This window comes from Rhagoletis zephyria, unplaced genomic scaffold (assembly GCF_001687245.7).
Source record: "Rhagoletis zephyria isolate East Lansing unplaced genomic scaffold, Rhagoletis_zephyria_1.1 Rzeph_scaffold_07344, whole genome shotgun sequence".
Classification (NCBI taxonomy): domain Eukaryota; kingdom Metazoa; phylum Arthropoda; class Insecta; order Diptera; family Tephritidae; genus Rhagoletis; species Rhagoletis zephyria.
Genome location: NW_016164427.1, coordinates 1 through 24,431, shown reverse-complemented (window position 1 = coordinate 24,431; position 24,431 = coordinate 1). Strand labels below are relative to the sequence as shown.

Below are 24,431 nucleotides of genomic sequence, written 5' to 3'. Positions count from 1 at the left end.
ATGGATGGTGATCCGTTGAGTGTTGTTGACCCTGTAACGGAAGAAGAAATAACACTCACAACAGCTAAAGTGGAAGTAAAGAAAGCTCCTGGCCCGATGGTGTGGCCAACATAGCTCTAAAGCTTGCAGTCCACCAGTGCGCTTCCTCATTCCTACAAGTCTTTAATGGATGCCTAACGAATGGAACTTTCCCTCAAATCTGGAAGAGGCAAAAGCTTGTTTTAATACCTAAGCCGGGTAAACCTCTGGATGATCCCTCAACTTTTCGGCCTATTTGTCTGCTGGACACAGCAGGTAAAATCCTGGAGCATATAATTGCCAAGCGTCTCGACAGGGAAGTTCAAGAGAAAGGGGGAATATCGGCAAACCAATTCGGGTTAAGAAAAGGGAAATCCACTGTGAATGCGGTAGAAGAATTCATTAAGTTAGCACGGGATGCAACGAGCGGTACACGGCAGTTAGACGTAAAAAACGCGTTGAACTTTGCCAACTGGGCTAAAATACTCCATAGACTGGAGAGTATTGGAATTTCTTATTATCTTCGAAGACTAATACGAAGTTATTTCCACTCGCGAGTGCTGTGGTACGAAACGGAGGAAGGCCTGCAGCGGGCTGAGATAACAGGTGGCGTTCCACAAGGATCCGTACTAGGCCCTTTACTATGGAACATTATGTATGATGGAGTTCTTCGTACCGAATTGCCCGAAGGATCATCCATAGTAGGTTTTGCAGACGACATTGCGGTAGTAGTATCTGCGAAACTTCTCGATGTCATATGCGAAAAGGTAGCATCATCAGTCGGCGTGATTAAAAGTTGGTTAAATAGCTTCGGCCTGAAGCTAGCCGAGCAAAAAACAGAAGCAATACTTATCTCGAGTCCTAAGAAACTAGAGGAGGTAGCGCTAAAAATTGGCGACCATACCATCAAAACGAAACCCACAATTAAATACCTGGGAGTGGTGCTAGACAAGCGTCTTACTTTCAGCGCCCACTTGAGCTATGTGAGAGAGAAAGCAGCTTCCACGATCACGGGACTATCTCGAATAATGCTTAATACGCGAGGACCGAAACAGCGCAGACCTTTACTCTTAGCGAGCGTGGTTAAAAGCCAAATACTGTATGCGGCCCCAATTTGGTCAAACGTAGCGCAGTGTCCCGCATACTTCCGCAGAGTAAACTCAACATACCGTTTATGTGCGCTCCGAGTTTGCAGCGCCTTCAGAACAGTGTCGGACGAAGCAGCTTTCGTAATCGCCAGTATGATACCCGTAGATATACTGGCGAGAGAATCGACGGTCCTTGCATCCACACCGCGTACTCTAACTCAATTAGACCGACGTCAAGCCCGGGAAAGCAGCATTAGGGAGTGGCAAAACAAGTGGAATAATACGACTAAAGGTCGTTGGACCTATCGCTGCATACCAAATCTGGTATCCTGGTTTGATAGAACACATGGCGAGGTAGATTTTTATCTTAGTCAGTTCTTTAGTGGTCATGGCTGTTTTAAGGCATACCTATTTAAATTCAAACATGAGCGCGACCCGTACTGCGACTTCTGTCGAAATGGCGTGGAAGAAGATGTGCACCACGCATTCTTTGACTGCCGTCGATTCCATCAGCAGATGAACCAATTGAAACTAGCTGTTGGAGGGGTGTTTACGCCACAGTCAGTAGTCGACTATATGGTGAAAGGAGCCAGCGAATGGGCGTCAACCAGCGACACACTAACTTCAATTTTAAAGGAACTGAGGGACCTAGAGAGACAGCGGCGTATCACCCGTGATTAAGCCAACTCTTAGCATAGCCGCGGACTGTAACCAAACCATGATATTCACCAGCCAAAGCGTAGGCGCGGCCTGGAACCTAGACCGTTCCAGCCGCCCGAGTAAGACAGCTAAGAAACTTGTGCTTTCAGACCGTCCCTTGAACATGAAACTTACCAATTAAAGCGTAAGCGTGGACTGGAACCTAGGGCGTTCCAGCCGTCCAGGTGGCAATCTCGAAAACTTGTGCAATCGAAAAATAGGCGCGGACTGGAACCTGGGGCATTCCATCCGCCCAGGTGGCAATCACGAAAACTTGTGTTATCGAAAAATAGGTGCGGACTGGAACTCAGCGCGTTCCAGCCGCAAATAAAGTGCAGCTTCGAATTTCGCGCACACGGGGCGTTGGTGCGGATTGGAACCTAGACCTGGCGCAAAGGCAGTATACATACATACGTTTACGGGCCTGAAACTCGTCTCTAATGCAAGCCTGCTCAATACAATACCAGCATAAGGCATGCCGTCATTTTAAGGTATCTGCTCTTACTGCCTATATATAAATAAATAAATAGTTAAAAAAAGGGGTTTCTCTTTAAACAAGACGTGGCAAAGCCTACTAGGTGTAGCCCAGGACTGGAACGAACANAGCCTGCTCAATACAATACCAGCATAAGGCATGCCGTCATTTTAAGGTATCTGCTCTTACTGCCTATATATAAATAAATAAATAGTTAAAAAAAGGGGTTTCTCTTTAAACAAGACGTGGCAAAGCCTACTAGGTGTAGCCCAGGACTGGAACGAACATGCGAGCCTAGTGCTCAACCGCCTCCCGACGAAATACTTGACGGTGGTACCGCGGGGTTCGGTACTTGGACAGTAGGAGGTTTAGTTCGGGTTAAAGTCCCACACTGACGGGTATAGGCTTACGATGTTTCCTCCTCGTAAAAAAAAACAGCATCAGCAATCCAGGCAACGGCAAAGTGGCGTGATCCAGCGCGTAAACAAACAAGCGTGCACAGGGAGAATGCAAACAAGACACCATCGGCATATGTGCATACATACATATATATATGCAGCAGCACGTAAACAAAGGCACAGGGCCCAACACTGCAGGCAAAAGCAAGGTGGTGTGATCAGGCGCGTAAACGAACTAGCACACCGACTACGCAAAAGTCTTTAGAACAAACAAAAACACATGGTGGGACATATCTACAGGCATATATACTTACATACAGCGCACATACAATAGACATCAACACACAAACTATGCCGTGATCAAGTGCCTTAACGCAACCAACAACACCCAACAAGCCAAAAGGCAACAACTATGTACAGCAACGTTAACCAGCCAAGTTGTGCCGCGTTTAGATAAAAAGGCGGCCAAGAAACGAATATCGATCACAGCACACCATGTCGTCATACACTTCAAGCGAAGGAAACGAATACTCCGCCGAATACTCAACCAACGACTCCTTACGGGTTAGGTTGAGGAGGACGACGGCACCAGAAGACGAAGGAAACAAACCCCGGTCAGCGAGAGGCGGCAGTACAGACGACGACGAAACAGAGGTGTTCGGCGAACTAGGGGATAACAGGGAGGGAGAAGGGGCGTTGGAAAAAGCCCCCAACCCCATAGAAATTTCTAGAGAATTTTTACCGACACCACCGCAAGTACCCCAGGAGAAGAACCGCCACCGCAGCGGTATATTTGCGAGGCCATCAGCAACACTACACAAGACGACCGGGAGATGAGCTTGATGGCGAGCGAGGGTTTACTCCGCGAAGTCGATGAGATGGGCGAGATAATGAAGTGGCTGGACCCCAAAGAGGCTGAATCCACAAACCAACTGCCAACGGAGCCAAAAGAAGACCTACGGCGACACCTCCAGCAAGAACGGAAGCCAGGCACCAAACAGTCGTTCCGAAGAAACGCAGAAGGGCGTTGGTACCGCATCCGCATTTCACGAGCTGGAAACGTTACGGTAACAAACGCCTCTCCGAAGTAGAGGGGGTGTGACGACCCCAATCCTAGGGCTTCGAGCCCCCACAACACATCTATATATACATATAATATTTTGAACTGTACATAAAATATATATACACAACTGTATATAGACGCTAAGTAATACATATTTTGAATTGAATTGAATAGACATTGAAAATACATACTTTGAGTTGTAGCCACATATATGAACAGGAATATCGTACAGCACTAGTGATTGTGAACGACCGTTATTATTCATATAGTCATATACATACAATTGTACATATACTTTAAGCACGATGGCAACAAAGAACAAAGCACAAAGGACAACGGGACATACGCGACGCGACTGCGGCGCGCAATTCGTATAAGTAGCTGGCCAGTAATCGAAGCAGACAGGAGTCGTCAGGCGACTGCTACAGAGCTAGGAGCCTTAGCACGCTTAGGGTAGGCTATACTCCCTATGCTAGGTATCAGAAGACGGACAGGTTCTACTCCCACTCCTACAGATCTCAGCCAGGTATTTAGAGACGGGAAAGTTCTACTCCCTCTCTTGGAAGGTTTTGGGTAGGTTCTACTCCCGCTCCTTTACTATAGCCGTAATTATATTTGGTGGGACGGAGCTACGCCCATCAACTGGAGAGGAACGGGTAGGCTCTACTCCCGTCCTCTTAACGTATGACTAAGACGGAAAAGTGCTTTGCTATAAACCGAAAACGAACTCTTATTATTTTTGTTGAGAACCCGGTAGCCGATGAGCATACCCCAGCATAACTCGGTGTTCGTCACAACACTTGCATACGTTTTTCGTCTATCGTATGAAGATTCATAATAGGGGGTGCGTTTTTGCAAATCGCTTTACGAAACCTTTAGCAAATTAAATTAATATTAAAAAGGGGTTGGCTTTATACGGAATTATGGAAAATATGGGAGGTAGAGGGGTCTAATAGTTGTCTGCATGATACAAAAAAGAAGGTAGTTTCACATTGACATTTTTTGTCATAAACTGCGCTTATGACGTTTATACTTTTCGCAAATTGCTCAAGTAAATAGCTCTGCCACTTCATTAAATTATTGGTTTGGAAATTTTAAGATTTTTTTAAGGTATTTTTTATGCATTAACAAATAGTAACACGCAAGGTAAATTTACTTATTCATCGTATTAGTAGAGCTATTAATAAGTGTGTATTGCTTTAAAATTCCTTAAATTACCTTACCACAAAAAAGTGGGCATTATCTGCAGTAACACATGAAATATTTAGGGTCTTCATATAAAGTGATAAAGCGATAAGTTGCTTAAATTTATCACTTTATCCGCATTCTTAAGTTCTGAACACATTGAAAACGACAAGATACGGGCCACAGTTTCCGATTTGTTATCTTCATTATCTAAACGCTTTGTCGATGACGACATGATTTTTTTGAACGCGGCAGCGACATCACGAATTTGTATGAGTTTGACATAAAAGAAAAGGAAGAAACTTATCTGTTGCTGGAAGAATAGAAATAGATCTAATCTGGCTACAACCACAGTCGTCGCGTAGCCAGGTCTTCGCTAAAATATTTATCTACATAAGAGTACGTGTTAAAATAATGGAATGGAATGGGAATGGAGCAAATCACTACCGTGAACGGACGTGATTTCAATCCGTTCTGCGCAATATTAAATCAACCTAGTGCATTTTCACATAAAATTGTGAAATAAACGAGACAGTGACTCTATTAAGAAAGGTGAATCCTGCTACACGTTTAAAGGTGAAAGTTATTAGCAATTCGATTTAATAAAGTAAACCAAAATACAAGTAGAAAACAAAATTTTAATTAAAATAAAATCAAAAAGTAACAAGTGGCACCAAAATGGGCGTACAGCATTCCCCTTCGGGTGAAGGCAAACGCTCACACAGCTTTTGTGAAGTTCACAACCAAACCGTGCGTATTCTTCCTATTACCGCTACTACCCCTATGCATTCGCTAATTCCCGCTGCTAACGTAGTGACAACTTCTTGTGAAAACCCACAATCTTTCGTAACGGCCCACGTTTTCTCCACAACAACAACCAACACTACCAGCACTAACACTGCAGTAACCTCAACTACAACAACAGCATTGTATGTATTACCAACTGTGCCAATTATGTCGACATCAACTACAGCAACTGCGCTAGCAGTGGAGAGCATGAACGTTAGAACGCAAACGTCAAATAAACGATCGCGTGGTTCACCAGGGAAGCAGTCCCCATGCAGCAACAACAAAAAACAGAAAAACAAAGCGCAAAGCGCAGCCGAAAAACAGTCAACTATTGGTTGAGTTAACCACTCTCTGCGGATAGATTTGCGTCGCTATCGCAAGAGGACGAAATAGAATAGCGCGAAAGCGAAAAAGCTGGGTTGCAGCAAACAATACGCTTCTACTAAAAGTGCACCCAACCCACCACCTACATACATATGTACAAAATGTACAATACCTAAGTACACTTGTCAAAGCTCTGACTGAGGCAGTGCAAAACAACTACGAACTTAAGGTCTTAAACAATAATGAAATTAAAATACAAACAAAGGAATCCGTTCATTACACAGCAGCAATTAAACTACTTAAAGAAAGAAACACTCAATATTACACCTTCCGCCCAAAAGACCAAAGAGGATTTAAAGTAATATACAGGCACCATTCGACAAACGAAGAAGACATAAAAAACTAACTAGCAAGCTTAGATCATGAAGTAATAAACATTCATAACATAATCAATAACACCACAAAACAGCCACTGTCAATGTTCTCAATTGAACTAAAAACAAACGATAACAACAAAGACATATATTCAGTACAATATCTACAACACTGCAAAATTCTTTTCGAGCCACCCAACCCAAAAAGAGTCCTCCCTCAATGCACGGACTGCCAAAAGTACGGCCACACAAAAAATTATTTCACGAACAACCCAGTCTGCGTTAAATGCGCTGGCAATCATAAAACCACTGATTGTAAAACAATAGGTGCAAACAACCACATAAAGTGTGCTTTGTGCGGTGAGAAACGCACAGCAAATTACAAGGGAAGCATTGTGTATAAGGCTCTTAGAGTCAAACAATTTCCAGCCCTACGAGCGAAAGAACTTCCTTCTCAGACACCAAACGAACAACATTCGAACAATTTAGTTAAAAATTCCAGTGTAACATCGCAGAGTAGCTACGCCCATGTGGTAGCTACAAACTCAACGCAAGCCAAAATGGACCAAAACGCGCCTGCAAACGACGACTTGAAAGACGACTTTGAAGACCTAAAAGAAATGATGAAACAACTAATAAACCAAATGTCGAATATTATGACTATTATCACCGTTCTAGCAAGTAAAATTAATGAATCAGCAAAGTAATACTAAAATTGCCTTATGGAATTCTAATGGAGCCAACACGCTCTTGAAGTAAGAAAATTTATCGAGTACCATAAAATAGACATGTTACTAGTTTCCGAAACCCACTTTACTAACAAAAGCTATCTCTCCATACCCAACTATAAAATCTTTTGTACAAAGCATCCTGACAACAAAGCGCATGGCAGCACTGCCATTATCGTAAAGCGCTCGATTAAATGCACTGAAATTGACAACTACATGAAGAATTATTTACAAGCAACTACAGTACAAATAGAAGATAGATGTGGAACATTAACAGTTTCTGCAACCTACTGTCCACCAAAACACAAAAACACTAAACAAAACTATGAAATTATCTAAAGACTCTTGGAGGACGATTCATCGCAGGTGGTGATTTCAATGCAAAAAATACAGCATGGGGCTCGAGGCTGACTAATACTAAAGGAGGAGGCCTACTAGATGCATTAAGGGAAAATAATTGTCAACAACTAAGAACAGGAGAACCCACTTATTGGCCCTCAGACACGAAAAAAGTTCCTGACCTAATAGACTTCTTCATTACGAAATCCATCAGACATGAGCTACTAAAAATCAAATCTTGCTTTGAGCTATCTTCCGACCAATCTCCAGTAATGCTGAATATACAAAGTGCTCCAGTATTAATTACCAAAACGTCGTTGTGTAACCGCAGAACAAACTGGTACACATTTGCAGAGCTGCTGGAGAAAAAACTTTACCTAAAAATTTCCCTTAAACAACTGATGACATTGATGCTGCAATGGCTAAGCTAAATGATACCCTTGTATCTTCCGTATCTGACTCGACCCAGGAAGCAACAAACAAAACAACCAGTTTCCATTTACCCTACAACAATAAAATTAAACCAAAAAGAAGGCTACGCAAGAGATGGCAGACAACAAGGTTACCGGAGGATAAATCAAAGCTAAACTAACTGACAAAAGGAATTAAAAGCCTACTTAAACAGGAAAAGGATGATAAGCTAAAGCGCTATCTACACAGTATTGATTCGACAGAAAATACCAATTACTCCTTATGGAATGCCACCACGAAAATTAGTGACACAATAATGCATCAACCACCTATCAAGTCACCAAATTGTCATTGGGCCAAAACTCCTCTACAGAAAGCTGCTATACTATCTGACCACTTTAGGAAAACATTTAAAAACGAAATGGACTCAAATTACATCGAACCAGAAAGCTCAACACAAGGGTTAAACAGAAAAATTAAAAGCGTTACGGTGAACGAAACAAAACTGCAAATAAAAGCAATAAAGAACAACAAATCGAATGGCTATGACCTGCTATCTGGAGCGATAATTAAAAAACTACCTGAAAATGCAATTATATACCTCAGAAAGCTTTTCAACGCCTCTATAGCCCTAAAATATTTCTTAAAGGTATGGAAAGTGCCATCATAATCCCGATACCAAAGCCAAGCAAAGACCCAATACTCTTGACCTCCTATCGACCAGTAAGTGTGTTGCCAATATTGTCAAAAATTTTTGAAAAAATTCTGTTTTACCGTATCGAGCCAGTTCTAACAGAAAACGATTTAATCCCTCGCCACCAATTTGGCTTCAGACGTAAACATTCAACTGTGCAACAAATACAAAGGGTGCCAAATAAAATTGCGAACGACATTGACAAAAAAAGATACTGTGTTGCAGTCTACCTTGATGTAGCAAAGGCTTTCGACAAAGTCTGGCATGACGGACTACTATACAAATTAAGAAGTTGGCTCCCGCATAACTACTACCTCATTTTAAAGAGCTATCTAGAAAACCGAAAATGTTATGTACGATATGACGATGCTTATTCCAATATCCAACCACTGGAGGCCATGGTACCGTAAGGCAGTGTGCTGGGTCCTACGTTATACCTGCTTTTCACTGCCGATATTCCTGTACCAACCTCAAAAAGTAGTATGATTAGTACATTCGTAGATGACACTGTCCTATTGGCAGCAAATCCCGTAGGAACTGGACAGTATTCTTAAATGGTTCAAAAAATGGAGGATTGAAATAAACGTCGACAAGACAGTACAAGTAATTTACACAAACAGAAAGACCTTAAATCATCAAATCAAGGTAAATGGCGCACAAGTCCAAATTGACACCAAAGCAAGATATCTTGACACAACCATAGATGTCAAACTGACATGGAAAAACACGTAATAAGAAAACGCAACGAAGTGAAAAATCGTTTTCGCCAATTATGTTGGCTTCTTTGCAGGCAATCTACGCTATCGCTCCATAACAAGCTTCTTATATACAAACCCATCTGGAAGTACGGTATAGAAGTTTGGGGCACTGCTTCCAAATCAAACATACAACCTCTTTAAAAGCACAAACCAAAATTCTACGGACGATCTGTAGTGCACCTTGGTACATGACAAATGAAGACATTCATCGGGATTTCAAAATAGACACCGTTGCTGAAACGATTCGAGACGCAAGTAAAAAGCACATTGATAGGCTATTGGAACACATCAACCCTAGTATGATACAACTACCCGTAATAGAGAACGAGGGGCGAAGAAGACTGAAACGAGCTCAACCCACGGAGCTTCCTAAACTATTATAAAAACAAAAATATTTGTTTTATTTGATATGTGCATGTATGTACATGTGTAACTGCTTGTCTTAAATGTATTATGATGTATTCAAAATTGTTGTTCTATGCTCTTTATACTTTGTCCTAAGTATTTCTCAATTCCTTAAATCATAATCAAAAGACGATGGTCTAAGATTACCGCATTCCTACACGCTATCTAAATTACTTATTGTCCTATCTATGGCCGATTGTAATCAAAAAGGAGGAAATAAAAAAAAATAATAATAATTTGACAACTGTGGGCCGTAGCTCGTCGTTTTCATTGTGTTCAGGCTATTACATGAACGCACCTTGGTAAACAGTTGCATAAAATTCTTTATTATTTAACTTATATGGCTAGTTACGTTTCATTCTTACCTCGTCTATTAAGTCCATTTGTTTTTTATGTGTTCGTAGCAAAAGCGACCCCCTGGCAAACTGTCAAGATGGAATTTTGATAAAATGTATGCATTTATCCACACACATCGTTTGATTAAGTGATAAACTTTGGTTAAATAGATTTCCAAACAAAGTTTGACAGTTGATCTATCAAAATGATAAATGTATCCTTTTATTATTACATCTGGCACTTCACGAAATTTAGATATTAGGATGTTTCTTTCATTTGGATCCTATTTAATGGAAATATGAATAAAGGAATGGCTAAAAAATATGCTTAATGAAAGCAGCATGGAAGCATAAACTTATTTGTGGTGACACATGATGTTGTGTAAGGCAGTTGTTGTGGCAGGAATACGTGGCATGCCAGGCATGCTGGAGGCCATAGCTAAGCTCGTCGGATGGGTCGTGGTGTTTGCCACCATTCGAAACGAAAGAGATAAGAGAAAGCTGGAGAAACTGTCCGGTCAGTTGGAGCCGTCCCACCCCGTCTGCCTACATACCTTAGACAGCCTTGAACTCCACTGTGGCTCCGTACTCTAGAGCGAAGTTCCCTAAACTGACAAAAGTTCGTACGTCAAATGGTCATGTCGTGTCCAGAGTTCGTCAAACGTGCAGAAACTGCAGCCCTACTACACCATCTCGTCTTAATTCTACAGTCAACATACTACGTTTGAACACCTTACGTTATGAATTATATAAAAAGCAGTGTAGTGAATATAAATCGCTTTGCCCCTATAAAAAAAGATTCCAGAACTAACTATGTACCGTGTAAAAAAAAAAATAAAAAAATTGTTACATGAGTATCATTATTCAAAAGAAAATTTCGCGAGTTCCTTCTACTAATTCAGGCCAAAAAGAAACAACGTTAGATTTTTCGTACTCTAAAATTTGAGTAATCCGCGGGTTAACACCAGTAGCCACGAAAACGTATTTACAAGTATGCAAAATTCAATATATGTATATGTAGGTATGTAGCGTATTATATATGTATATATGTATGTACATGTAAGCTCATCACTCACCCATTCATTCCGATGTCGCTGGTACCATCGGCATCGGGAACGCTGAAGAAGATGTGACTTGGATAATGGAACGTTCCAAGTTGGTATCGTGCTCCAGGGCACTCACTCGTAGTCACAAACAACGAGTAAATCACTGATCAGTACCACGCGGTAGTTCGGACCCGTCGCGTATTTTTTTTTTGTTTCTGTTCAGTGCAAAAGAAGCCTTCAAAAGCCAAAACACAATTCATTTAGGCGGAAATTGCAATAATAAAAAAAATCATCAACATAGCTAGTGAAATGTGGTGGAATTCATAGTGTGCATCAAAAATAAAAAAACGAAGGAAGTCCGATTTAGCATAACAATTATGAATTAATTATGTATGTACGAGTGAATCCAACTTGAGGTACATACATATAAAGAATGAATTCAGCAACAAAAATTATCGTGTAAGAAAGCTACGGCTAAAACCACTGCTTCACGAGAAATTTCAACCGCGACGTGCGTTTTAAATTAATCTTAACAAAAAAATATATAATGATTGCGAAATAAAAATAACAAAATCGTAGTATATGGGTTTACAATTTCCTCAATAATTACTAATGATATCCCTGAACAAAAAATGCATAAATTCATGAGTAAAAAAAGAAATAAATTGATTAACCTAGGTAGCCTAGCGCGGAAGATAAGTTTTAACCAAACGCGAGGTGGCAAGTGCACTAAATAAAATTAAATGTTTGAAAGAATCCAAAAAAGCTAATTTTAACATATGTATGGTTGGAACGCAAATTACCTACCAAAATCAAAATTCAAACGATGGGACTTTACCATACATACTTAAAAGTATCAGACCCAAATAACGCAAAAAAAATAAGGCGAGAAAACCTGAAACCACAGGAATCCTGGAGTGCCGTGGAGCTGCTGCTGAATTCGAGTGTACTCGTTATTGTTCAGCGAGTTGGCTGACAGCGACGGTGAGTACCAAACGCAGTAGCGAGTTAAATCCGGTTCGCACTAGTCGAATGCGGGTCTCACTCCCGTTTATACTTATTATCTCAATTTCTCCTGATTGTCCCGTTGCCTTGCTTCCACTGGCTTCTTCTAGTCTTGCGGATTCCAGGCTCTCTTTATATGCTTAATCGCATATTTTGGCGGTTATCGACCTGTCCTTATGTACACATCTCATCCCTTGTACATGGGCCCATTTACCTAAGCGACAGTGGAGGTAATCCTCATAAGCACTCGAATGTTTCCGTATGTGTGGGTTTTAATGCTTTTGTACTTTTAATAGAGGTCCTTTTGAGCAGCCTCCCGTGAGTGGGGACCTGAAATCAGTTTTTCTCTGGTTTAGCATAACGCTCATATTCTAAACCACTAAGCTCCTAGCTCATCTGCTTCCTTTACATATCTCATAATCACTAAGCAATTGCACCCCATTCGGTAAAATTTAAAATTACCTTTAGTATTATTTACTTCACTTATATAAATTTGCACGGTAGTTACATTTATTTTAACTTAACGAATTTGAGCTAATGTAAAGGCAGATGACTAGTTCTAACTTGCCATCGACATGGCAGTTAGCTCACCTCGCACCTAGCAGCTTATTAGCGGGATGTGGCCAGTACTGTAGCCAAACGGGGAGTTTCCACTGCGGCCAAATTTTCTGTGCTTCCTTTTCTTTATATAAAACGGTTCTTAAGAACTTATATACTTTATTGATGACAGTAAACGTATTTGAATACCGCACTCACGTCCTTTTCTGCTGGCTGTGAATTTTATAATAATCTTCTATCAAGTTGACGATCGCGGAAGAGCTCGAGAACTTCAAAGAAAAAAAAACAACTCTTTCGTTTTCACTGCTATCCAACTGAACCTTTCAGTCGAGCCCCGGCTTAGTGCATGACCGGCGCGGTGCTAGCATCAAACACTCTCCTCAAATCTACACACATCATACCAATTCTCACACACACACTGTCAACTGCCATTACCAACAGCTGGATTGAGGTTTCCAACGCGTTCCGGTCAAGTATTGAGCTTTTGTAGCAGGTGTCGTTTGTTTAGATACTTTTGCCTGCCTACAACCACCCACAATGTCATTACAATGATGTAGTCATGAAGAGCGATGTAAACAAAAATGATGCTCAAAATATATTTTTTTACATAACTTTTTAAAAAATGTTTGAAATTTTTTTTTAAGTAAATAACTACTTTTTAATTTCTTCAAAGAATATGGTCGCTTTAATTTAAAGCAAAATGATAAAAGCACAGTTTACGTCAAATGGGAGCAATGGCGAATAAAAAGAAGAAGTGAAATTATATTTAAATATTTGTATCGTGAGTTTTCTGTACGAAGTTTCAAAGCGCGGTGCCTTATAGTTTTAAGGAATTTGTTGCTAAAGTTTGTAAATTTAACAAACTTGTATCCCACTATTTCACATAAGGGGTATTCTCCATCCGTTGCATGCTGTCTAGCATGGTGCATTGATAGTATAAATAGGATGATTGTTGTTGTTTCATGTATTCAAATAACAACAAAAAATAATGCTGTTTATCCTATCCATGCACCATACTAGACAGTATACACCGGATCGTGAATACTCCTATTATAAAATGCACTTTGCACTAAAATAACATGATATTTACACTCAATTAGGGTATGCACGATCAAACAAATAAATACTTTTAGCTTATTATAACTTTTCTATGAAAAATTGATTGTTGTTAAATTATTATGAGAGGATGTACATGCAGAATATTTGCAAATGACAACAGCTGTCTTGCCACATTTAAAAACCAAGCGTGGAAGGAAAGACCAAATGAAAATACGATTAAAAGGAAAATACGATAAGGTTATTTTGTTCAGATTTAAATAAATAGTAGTGGGTTTGGGGTATTTTCATTTGGTCTTTCCTTCCACGCTTGGTTTTTAGATGTGGCAATACAGTCCTGATGTCATTTGCAAATATTCTGCGTACATCCTCTCATAATAATTTAACAACAATCAATTTTTCATAAAAAAGCTATAATATACTAAAAGTATTTATTAGTTTGATCGTGCACACTCTAATTGCACATATATTGAGTGTAAATAAGTGTGAATTTAGTGCAAGGTGCATTTTATATTGTGAAATAGTGCCATAAAAGTTAGTTAAATTTACAAACTTTGGCAACTTCTTTATTTATTCTGAACGTTTGGAATAAACTTTTTTGTTTACTTATTCTTTAAAACGTTCCTGATGATATGTTAACGCATATTTCAAACGCATTCTGTTTATTCTGGCTGTGTATTTCTGCCATGAAAAACGGCTTCTCATAAGAATACAATCGCCGTTCGGAGTCGGCGTAAAACTGTAGGTCCCTTCGCTTTGTGTGACAACATCAAGGCGCACGCCATAAATCGGAGGAGAAGCTCGGCCAAACACTAACATATGTGTAAGCGCCAATCAATTATTATTATTATAACGAAAAGCAGCCTTTAACAACAAATTACTTAAATACTATAAACTTCCGCGCTTTGAAACTTTACACAGACAACTGTTAGAACCCCCTCTACCCCCACATTTTCCTTAATCCCGTTCTCCGTGGTTGTACCTACTAATTTAATTCTTTTCTGTTTCTTTATTTCGATTGTTTGGATTAACTACGAATATTCGGAACAAGTGCAGAATACGTACATTTCTCTACTTTGATTTCCCCTAATAAAATGTACGCCGTTATGATAAGGACTAAGACCCCTATCGATCCTAATATAATTTTTTTTTAGTTTGGGAATTGTAGCCGAATATTATATTCTAGTTCCGGATTGAATAAAGAAACACGCCCCTTGTATAACAATGTTGTAGATATGGCAAGTTCTGCCAGTTCTCATTTGGGGTGTTCACAGTTCGTTCCAAATTGCGTCTCAAAATGTAAAAAAAATGTCTACATTTTGAGACATTTTTAGCATCAAACTGTGAGCACTCCTTTCTAGCAGTCGTCACAAAATCGTCGCAAAACTTTACTGGTGTTGCCAGACAATTCTTCTTTGCGTTCGTTTTTTATATGTCGTCTTTCGATTTTGGTTCCGCAAAATTTTAATTGTTTAACTTTATTACCAATTGCCAATATTTGTTCTTTCTTTTCCTTGATTTGTTTGTTTTGAGCAGCCATTGCGCTTAAATGAAATTCAAACACGGAAAACGTGCCCAATGAATTAAAAAAATATGATTGGTATTGCCATAATGCAAGCCTGCTGTGAGGGTGCAAAATGTAGAAGCGTAAAAAACATACCTTTGAGTGTGACAAAATGTAGACGGCGTCATTTTCCAATTTTGTGTGGAAAACAACAACACCACAGATTTTACGGTTAGACAACGTCTTAAATGTAGACGTCTACATTTTGAGACACTATTTGGAACGAACTGTGAATAGCCCAATTCATTTTCTTGCCTTGCTCTTTTTCTTATGCTTTTTTTTGCAGCCTCAGCAGCACGTATTTAATATTTGGATAGTTGTAAATTTATGTGCAGTATTAAGTTGCTAATAAAAATAATACCTAAGATTTCATTCGAGTATCAAGTGTTCACACAAAAAGCAAACAACCTTATTGAGAATCGAATCTACCAGGTACCAGGTCCATGCTATATTTCTATATTTATATTGGTGCCATGGTTGTAATCTATTTTAATTTTTTCTATTTTAATTCATTTCATATTTGAACAAATCCACGTAACTTTTTCAATGTTTTAAATCATGTTTATGCTTTTGAAACTAAAAACAGCTGTTCGTAAAACGTGGCGTTGCCGGACTAGCACTTCACGATTTTATAAAATGACGCCAAAATTAATTATTAATTTTCGTGTATAATTGAATTCACTGAATTGTGTTTATGCGGCCCATTTTAAACCAAATACATGAAATAATTTCGTGAATTGGCCTACGCATAAACGTAGTATGTGTGTATGTATGTACAAATCTAAACAAACCCAATAAGCACAAAAAAAATATTTCTCCAACCTTGGAGAAATTCATAGTTCTCAAGTTGATATCCAACATCATTCTCCAACTCATCTCTAACCGACGCGCAGATACGTAAAATGGGATAGAGGAACGAATTTTTAATTATCAAGTGAAAAACGAAAGCTATACAAAGAGGGAAATTACCAACAAAAAGTAAATAATCTTCAAAGTGTCCTCAAATATACTTGAAAGAAAATAAAACGCGAAGTTAATCAAGGGGCAAAATTACTGTCGGACTGTATACCGTGAAGTGAATTATTGTAATACGTTATTGATTAACTACATAATACAAAAGGAGTAATAAAATTAAAAATTAATATTTAAATTCATCTATGTATGTCGTTTCAGTCAAAAAGGTATAAGGTATTTTACTATTTCAATTTCAGTATTTCAATGATATATATGAGACCAATTGGAGAATTACATTGGAGTTCAAGTTGAGAACTAGCATTTTCTCCACTTGAGAAACAGTCCTTTTTCATACAAAGAAAAATGCCCTTTTTGTTGAGAACGCTATGATCCTCCACTTGAGGTGCTGTTGAGAAACAACGTTGGAGACTTGAGAAATACCTTAGTTCTCAACTTAACCTCAAGTTGAGCTCAAACCTAAATTTTGTTGGGAATGCTTGAAAATAATGGCGCTAGAGAAAGCAAGTAACTCCCCTATTATTCATACGATACGTATATGCTTGCATTCTGTTATACGGCTTTCCCCTAACACCCCAGTTACGTAGTTCGCTATGTCATTCGTAATTCGCACTCCAATTACCCTTCGAATTACGCAATACGCCATACAAGATTTGAGAGCGAACTACCTCATTTGTCTCACAAATCAAAACTTATCAATCTGTGTATCCCTAATTACATACGGAAACTTATAATTTTTAGGAATAACCTACAATTTGCATAAACTTTGCAGTGAAGAAAAACAAAAACAAAACAGACAGAGAACTGTCAAATCCTTTAAGAATGTGATCGTGGGAATGGGGTAATTCGCGATCGTAATTAGGGGAGCGAACAAAGTAATTCCCCTACAAGACGCGATTGACAGAAACTCCAACACATTCACAACGAAAACTAACACATATGCAAAATTTTATATGTCACTTTGGCCCTGTAGCGAATGACTGACATTTGTTTGATCATGTGAGTGGCAATGCTGATAGAAGTAACGGTAGTTGGTTGCCATAGTAACCACAAGATTTAACAGGGCTGCATTTTGTGCTAAACAAAAGTAGTTGTACCTGCCAAATAATATTCGAGTACTGAAGTACTTGGATATAATTTTGAACTTAATTGGTTTAAACTATAATTTTACCATTTATTGGACCCCATTCATAGCAAAAAATGAAGGTAAGTAAAAATTCATGTTTTTATTGCGGTATGATAATTTCAATGTATGCAAACGTAAAAAATAAAACCGGATTATAATGTACTTGGTACTGAAGAAGTTCAAATGTGCACATCAACGGAGAAAAGAAAGTCGCGAAACGAAAAGCCGCTCGAAATTCAAAGTGCTGTGAAAATTAAAGATAAGTTTTATAAAATATTTAATTTAAAATGAAGAAAAGAGCATATAATAATGCAATGACCAAAGAAAATCGGATTTACGAATCCAATGTAAAAAAATTGCGAGCTCTAAGGCAAATGAAAAGTGCAGAAAATGTGAATGTAGAAAGTAGTGGTATTGTGCATCCAAATGAACAGCCAGGACCCTCGATTCTTAGTACAGAATCTACTGAAAGTACAACAAACTCATCTGAACTACAATTCGATGAGAATACTGAAGATCCATCTGAATCTGAATCAATTACTGTGCTCCCGCAAGAAAGTGTACAAAGTAGTGAAGAGATTAGGTTGTGGGCTATTAGGAACAATATCTCACATAATTCTGTAGACGATTTGTTGCGAACTTTATGCAAAATTGGGGTACCGAATTTGCCAATGTCTGCCAAAAGTTTGTTAAATACAAGCAGAGAGAAAATTAATGTTGGCAGGGGTCCAGATGGAGATTTTATATACCTAGGAATTGAGAACTATTTTAAATCATCTAGTATCTCTAGTTTAAAAAATAAGGAAGAAGTTTTAATTGACGTTGGAGTCGACGGTTTAAAATTATTCAAAAGTTCAAACCGCGTTCTTTGGCCTATCCTTGGAGCTATTGTAGGTGCCCCTCATATCAGACCGTTTATGATTGCTTGCTTTTCTGGTTTCAAAAAGCCGGGAAATATTGATAGCTTCATGGATGACTTCTGCAATGATGTTAAGTTATTAAGAATAAATGGAGTTCAAGTAGGCCTTAATCCAAACCGGTTAAAATGTAACTTACGCTTGTTTACGTGTGACTCTCCAGCTAGGGCATTTGTAACTGGCGTTATTGGGCACAACGGAAAAAATGGATGTCCCAAATGCTGCCAAAGCAGGTTGGCATTCTTGGGACTGATTCATCCTTTGAATCCAGATGAAATCCTTCTCATCATCTAACAGAATTTAAAGAGAAAAAAAGTATTTTGGAGTTAAGTGATTTTAGAATGGTATCCCGATTTCCGATTGATTGCATGCACTTAGTGGACCTAGGAGTTACAAAAAAGTTATTAAAATTTTTTCTTAAAAGAGGGAATGTAACTTCCATTAATGAGAAGTTGAACTTTATCGCAAGTTTTGTTCCCTCAGAGTTTAGTCGCATAGCTAGAAGCTTAGATGAGATGAACAATTGGAAGTCAACGGAGTTTAGGCAGTTTTTGCTCTATACTGGCATTTTTGTCCTCAAAGATACCATCAATCCCGATTTATACTACAATTTTTTGCTGTTACATAGTGCCATTAGACTTCTTTCTTGTGAAAGGACATCCGAGACAGAAGCTGACGTTGCCCAAAAAATATTGGAACTCTTCGTAACTTACTTTGGTGAAATATATGGTGATGAGTTTATAAGCTTTAACGTTCATGGATTACTCCACCTATCGGATTGTGTGAAGCGATTTGGTCCTTTGGACTCAATTTCAGCATATAAATTTGAAAATTTTATGCAATATTTAAAAAAGATGATTAAAAAACCAAATAAGATCTTGCAACAAATATCGTTGAGACTTGAAGAAAGGCAGGAATATATTTCTGAAAATAGGGATTCAATGTTAGGATCATTTAATTTAAACCACAATAAAGAGAGAGATTGTTACTGTTTTAGTCAAAAATCGGGTCCTCTCAAGGTGATAGGTATAATAAAGACAGCGAACTCGGAAAAACTGCCAAGGCATGCCTTTGAAAAATTAGAAAACTTTTGCGAAGAGCCACTTCAGTCTTTCCCGGGTTTGGGAATTGTTGTTGCAAGTCAGCTAAGCACTGTGCAAATTGAGATTTCGAGGGAGGATCTAAATCATAAATATTTTTGTATACCGTATGAAAATAAACATTTGCTGATTCCGCTGTTACACCACCTGTTTCACGATTTTCATAATTAAACTACTCATTTCATTTTGCCATAAAAAAAATAATTTACAAAATAATAATTTAAATCATTTAAATTTTAATACAATTTGCGATATGAGCCTTGACTTGAATGCTAGCAATAGCTCCGATGAGTCGCATATCCCAGCAGCTCAGGAATTTAATCGTAAGAATAACTATTATTTAATCATTAATATTCAACAACTCTTCCTTCATCTTTTCTTTTGTCGGTTTCAGTCAACCAACCACCTCTAAAAAGAAAGCGCTTTTTCACAAAAAACGATTACAATAATGCAACTGAAGATAAACAGAGTACGAGTACCAGTGCAAATATCTCAAATGAGGGTAAGTATAGCTATTATTTAATCATTAATATTCAACAACTCTTCTCTCTTCTTTTCTTTTGTCGGTTTCAGCTAACTAACCATCTCTAAAAAGGAAGCGCTTTTTCACAAAAAACGATTACAATAATGGAACCGAAAATAAACAGAGTACGAGTACCAGTGCAAATATCTCAAATGAGGGTAATTTAATATAAAAATGTTAACTGAATAAAATTTTTTACTAAATTTATATAAAACATTGTTTCAGAAATTATGGAAACCTTGAAAGTGGTCTTAAAAACCCAAAACGATTTGATAGAAGGCATAAATATAATTAACCATAATGTAAGATAATCACTTTCCAACATGTGCTGTAACCCAAACAAATTTTTAAGCAAAGCAAGAAGTTGGTTAAAAAAAGAGTACATGTATAATTTTCATTTTCCCTTGTACATTAGCAAACCACCATTGTTCAAAACCAAATCCACATCTCCGAGGTATTGGAACAGGTTCAGCAAAACGTATGTCGTATTTGAAATCAGTATTATAAAAATTTACATATGTATGTATTTAAAAAAGTAATAAATATATTTTGTTCAGGCCGTTAATAAAAGTGAAATGGAAGCGCAAAATATGATGGTATGAGAATGCAAGGTGGTAGCAAAGAAGATTGAGAGGTCGGTTTGTCGAATGACTGGAGACAAAAATTTAGATGACATCGCCAGTTCTCTACCACTGCAGTCCGATTGCGCTGTAGATATAATGGAAACCAAATTAAGCGATCCAGAATATGCACAAGCCATGGTAAAGAATTATATGATGAAATGCTTATTTTACATTCTAATTGCTGTACATATATTTTTCAAAAGGCCACATATATCATAAAATTAAAAGGTGTGTCTGAGGACGTAGGCAGCGTCATTAAACATTTATTTACGGACGAAACATAGCTGCAATTCAACTGGGACGGAAGATGGGGGAGAAAGTCACTGAACAAACTCATACATACTGGTTGACACAATCCTACGAGGTAATATGCACACATATCAGGGACACTACTTTACGTTCTGACCATTCATTTATTTTTTTAATTTATATTTATATACCTATATAAAAACATTTCTAACATACTTTGTAAAAAATTATCAAAAAACAACGCAAGTTCTTAGCCGGCTGGAAATCCATAATTTTAATATTAGATTTAAGTATGTACATATGAACGCTAGTGGCAGCAATAATATAAACGACTTATTTTGATTAATTTTTCGCTAAATTACCTTTATTTTATTTTTTAACGTTTAATGATTTTTTAATATTCAATATTTATTTAATGTTCAATGTTTATTTAATGTTTAATGTGCAAGCAATACCTTTCTTTCTGAATTTTGGTATCATAATTTTGAACGCAGCTGTATGTATGTTTTTATGGTTTTCTGAATTTTTAGTTCGTAAGACATGAATCTGTTTGCTACTAACTTTTTAATGTTCAGTAATTAGTTTATAAGATTTTGTGAAAAAGTATTTAACAAAAAATCCCACTCTGTTCAGTATATGTTTTATGTATGTACATATGTACGCTAGTGGCAGAACTAATAGAAACGCGTTATTCTGACTAATTTTTGGCTACATTTCCTTTGTGTTTATTTAATGTTTAATGTACAACGTTTGAAATGTGGATTTGTATGGCGTTTGTCATACAACTAGCTAGAATTTTATAATAGAATCTAGTGGCGCAATTTTGTATTTCACCCTTATGACGGTTTTGTAATATGTTTACATAAATTGTTAAAACATATGGAGCAAATCTGCCAATTACTTCGAAATGTACATGTCAAAAAACTAAATTCGGATGTTGTCAGCGCTTTTCTGTATACTGAGATTAGTCGCTATACATAATACATAGAAAGATACTGGTATCTATGGCTACTAGACCAGCAACTGGACACCAATCGCCATGTATATTGGGGCCATAAATAAGCAAAAGAAATGCACCGAAATATATCGTTTCTATTATTTATATCGCAAGTGTATGTGTATTATGAAAAACAATCGTAAGATATTAATTATTTAACTTATTACATATTAATGATTAATAATTAGGTCATAAGATTTTACGAAAATAAAAGAAAAAAATAATAAGTATTAAATGTGTCATTAATGATAGATTTCTAATCATGCGTGAGAGATCAGACTTGACGAATTTTTACATCAACTGTGAGTAATCAGCAATGATATGAAAACATGTCAGACTTGATGTGTTATTATTGATCGGGTATTACATCAAATTTGATTGCACATTGCTGACTTATATTTCTATCAAGGCTGATCACTCATAATTGTCAAAGATTTACATCACTGATGATTCAAATTTGAATGCAGAACTCAGAGGGAGTAAGCAGTCTAGCAATATGCCAAAACGTATATGTTAGAAGGAGATGAAGCATCACACGTACACAAAAGTTTCCATCAGATTTTTCACACTGCCCTTTAGAATTTGATAGAAACTTGTAGGTAGCCAGTGACAGAAATCTCCATCAGTCTTGCCACTCAAATGATTTGTCAAATGATATTCACTGTTCTTGCAGGGTCAGAATGGCGCGCCATCCATCCCGTATTTGCCAACAAGTTTCATAACTTCACCGTTGTCATTTATATCTGCCACTCATGATTTTTTCAGCTGTTAAATCCAAAATTGCTTGTAGTTTTATCTGTGCTCCTGATTCAGTGATAGTTATATCTTCTGGTGGCGGATAGCATTCCTTCTTCATCACAATTAATTTTTGATAAGAAGGAAAAGCCACTATATCCTTGTCGCTTAAAAAGGTCCTTAACGCCAAATACTGCCATTTCGATAAGTTTAACGCCGTCACAAGAGCCAGAGTGTCATCCTCAGGAACAGTTTTTTTTATTTAAGGATGAGAATAAAAAATCGTTGACATCTTTTACTTTTCTGGAGTCTCTGGATAAGTATTCTATAACATTAGCGAAATCGATTTTGTTGTTTCCCTTCAGCTTTCCGACGAACGCATACAGCAACTCTTCTTCATCATGTTCTAATAAGGGGACAGGATTTTCCTTGTTCGTCGGGTATTAGTACTCATATCTGATGTACATGATCCAGCCTCTTGAGTAAGGAACTTAGTTGCTGTTCTTCAACGTCCATTATTTCCGGAATTAATATTGTAGCAAAGTCCAAAGTTTCACTTATTGGCCATGAAATATTGGCTTCTAGCCATGTTTGATTATTTTTTTTTTAATGTGCTTTCGTTCCTGCTTGAATTTTGCCATCTTCGTTACAAGTGCGCGGTATAGTTACGGCAAAATTTTTGGATTATACCGAGTTCTTCAGATGTCACTGCAGCCGCACTTGGTATATGGCTTAGTAGAGCTTGGCACAAACAATCACTGTTTTTCATATCGGTACTAGCTCGTATGAAGACGAAAATGTCCAAATTAGTAACAAAGGTCGTCATGTTTCCAGTAATAAAATCACTAGAGTAATGGTTAGCTCAAGAGCAAACGATGCTTTATATTCAGTAAGAATGTCGTTCAATGTTTGCATATACCTTTGAAGGTTTCGAAGAATCTGGAAAGGTTTATTTTTTTCCTTTTCGTAAGAATGCTAGTAGTTATCCTACCTGTAACGCCTTCAAAACCACCGTATTGTCTATTTTCCTTAATATTCCTTTAGCATATACTAAGCGATTATTAATGGTAAATAAACAAAGGGTAGGTAGGTAGAGCTTTTACAAGATCTCAACATACTCCAAGAACTTCAGGCAAAAAGGGTATTTGCACACAAAAGCATTTCCTCGCCTTTTCAAGGAAATTGTGAAACCAAGGCTCGATTGGTAATTTTTTTTTATTCTGTGTAACTATTTGAAGGCCATAGACTATATTGTACTTAGTGTATTTTATGATATACCGACTCACATTTAAATTACCTGTATTTTAAAATGCATACATATGTGTCTGACGGAAGAAACTTAAGCGGTTAAAAAAAATTCAAAATCTCCACGAGAAATATCCGTATACAAAGTAAAACAAATCTCCACCGGATTCAGATCCAAAGATAGTCTAAATTTATAGTTTATTGTGTTATTTACTGTAATTAACCCTATAATGCCTTTAATTTTAATATTGCTATTAAAATTGTTTTAAGTGTCTGTATTTTTTAGGGCCGCAGACTTATATAACAGGTGTCTACAGAGAAATTGAGGACAGTAATACCCTCTACAATGTGCCATAAGCCGCATTTCTGATCCGTGGTAAGTGCGCTTTCAAATTCTTAAAATGGGTTTTTCTCCATATAAAATAAATTTTTTTTTTTCTTAAAAAGTAGGCCATATTTTACAAAATTGATAATAATAAAAGTTATTTATAATTGCGCAAGCTGTCCACACATAAAATCAGATCGATTCGTTGAATTTTGACCCTAATTCCATAAATTCTTGATTTGGGTGTGTGGCGTGGGAAAATGGTATAATTCCATGCTGCAATAATACAAGGTGTTATCGGTTGGCA

The 24,431-nt window shown here is 37.6% G+C and overlaps 1 protein-coding gene across 1 annotated transcript; it reads left to right on the top strand.

The window, feature by feature from the left end:
* LOC108374100 (uncharacterized) lies at positions 1 to 20,589 on the top strand. The gene is made up of 5 exons (XM_017630069.1): positions 1 to 99; positions 20,075 to 20,108; positions 20,176 to 20,252; positions 20,366 to 20,428; positions 20,508 to 20,589. The coding sequence occupies exons 1-5, from the start codon at positions 1 to 3 to the stop codon at positions 20,550 to 20,552; spliced, it is 318 nt and encodes a 105-aa protein (XP_017485558.1). The 3' UTR covers positions 20,553 to 20,589.
* The last annotated feature ends 3,842 nt before the right edge of the window (positions 20,590 to 24,431 follow it).

Excerpts from the sequence above, each read along its gene's own strand:
- LOC108374100 (XM_017630069.1), top strand. The coding sequence starts at position 1 with ATGGATGGTGATCCGTTGAGTGTTGTTGACCCTGTAACGGAAGAAGAA. Across the intron at positions 20,253-20,365 it reads TAAATATAATTAACCATAAT|CAAACCACCATTGTTCAAAA; the intron begins GTAAGATAATCA and ends CTTGTACATTAG. Across the intron at positions 20,429-20,507 it reads TGGAACAGGTTCAGCAAAAC|GCCGTTAATAAAAGTGAAAT; the intron begins GTATGTCGTATT and ends TATTTTGTTCAG.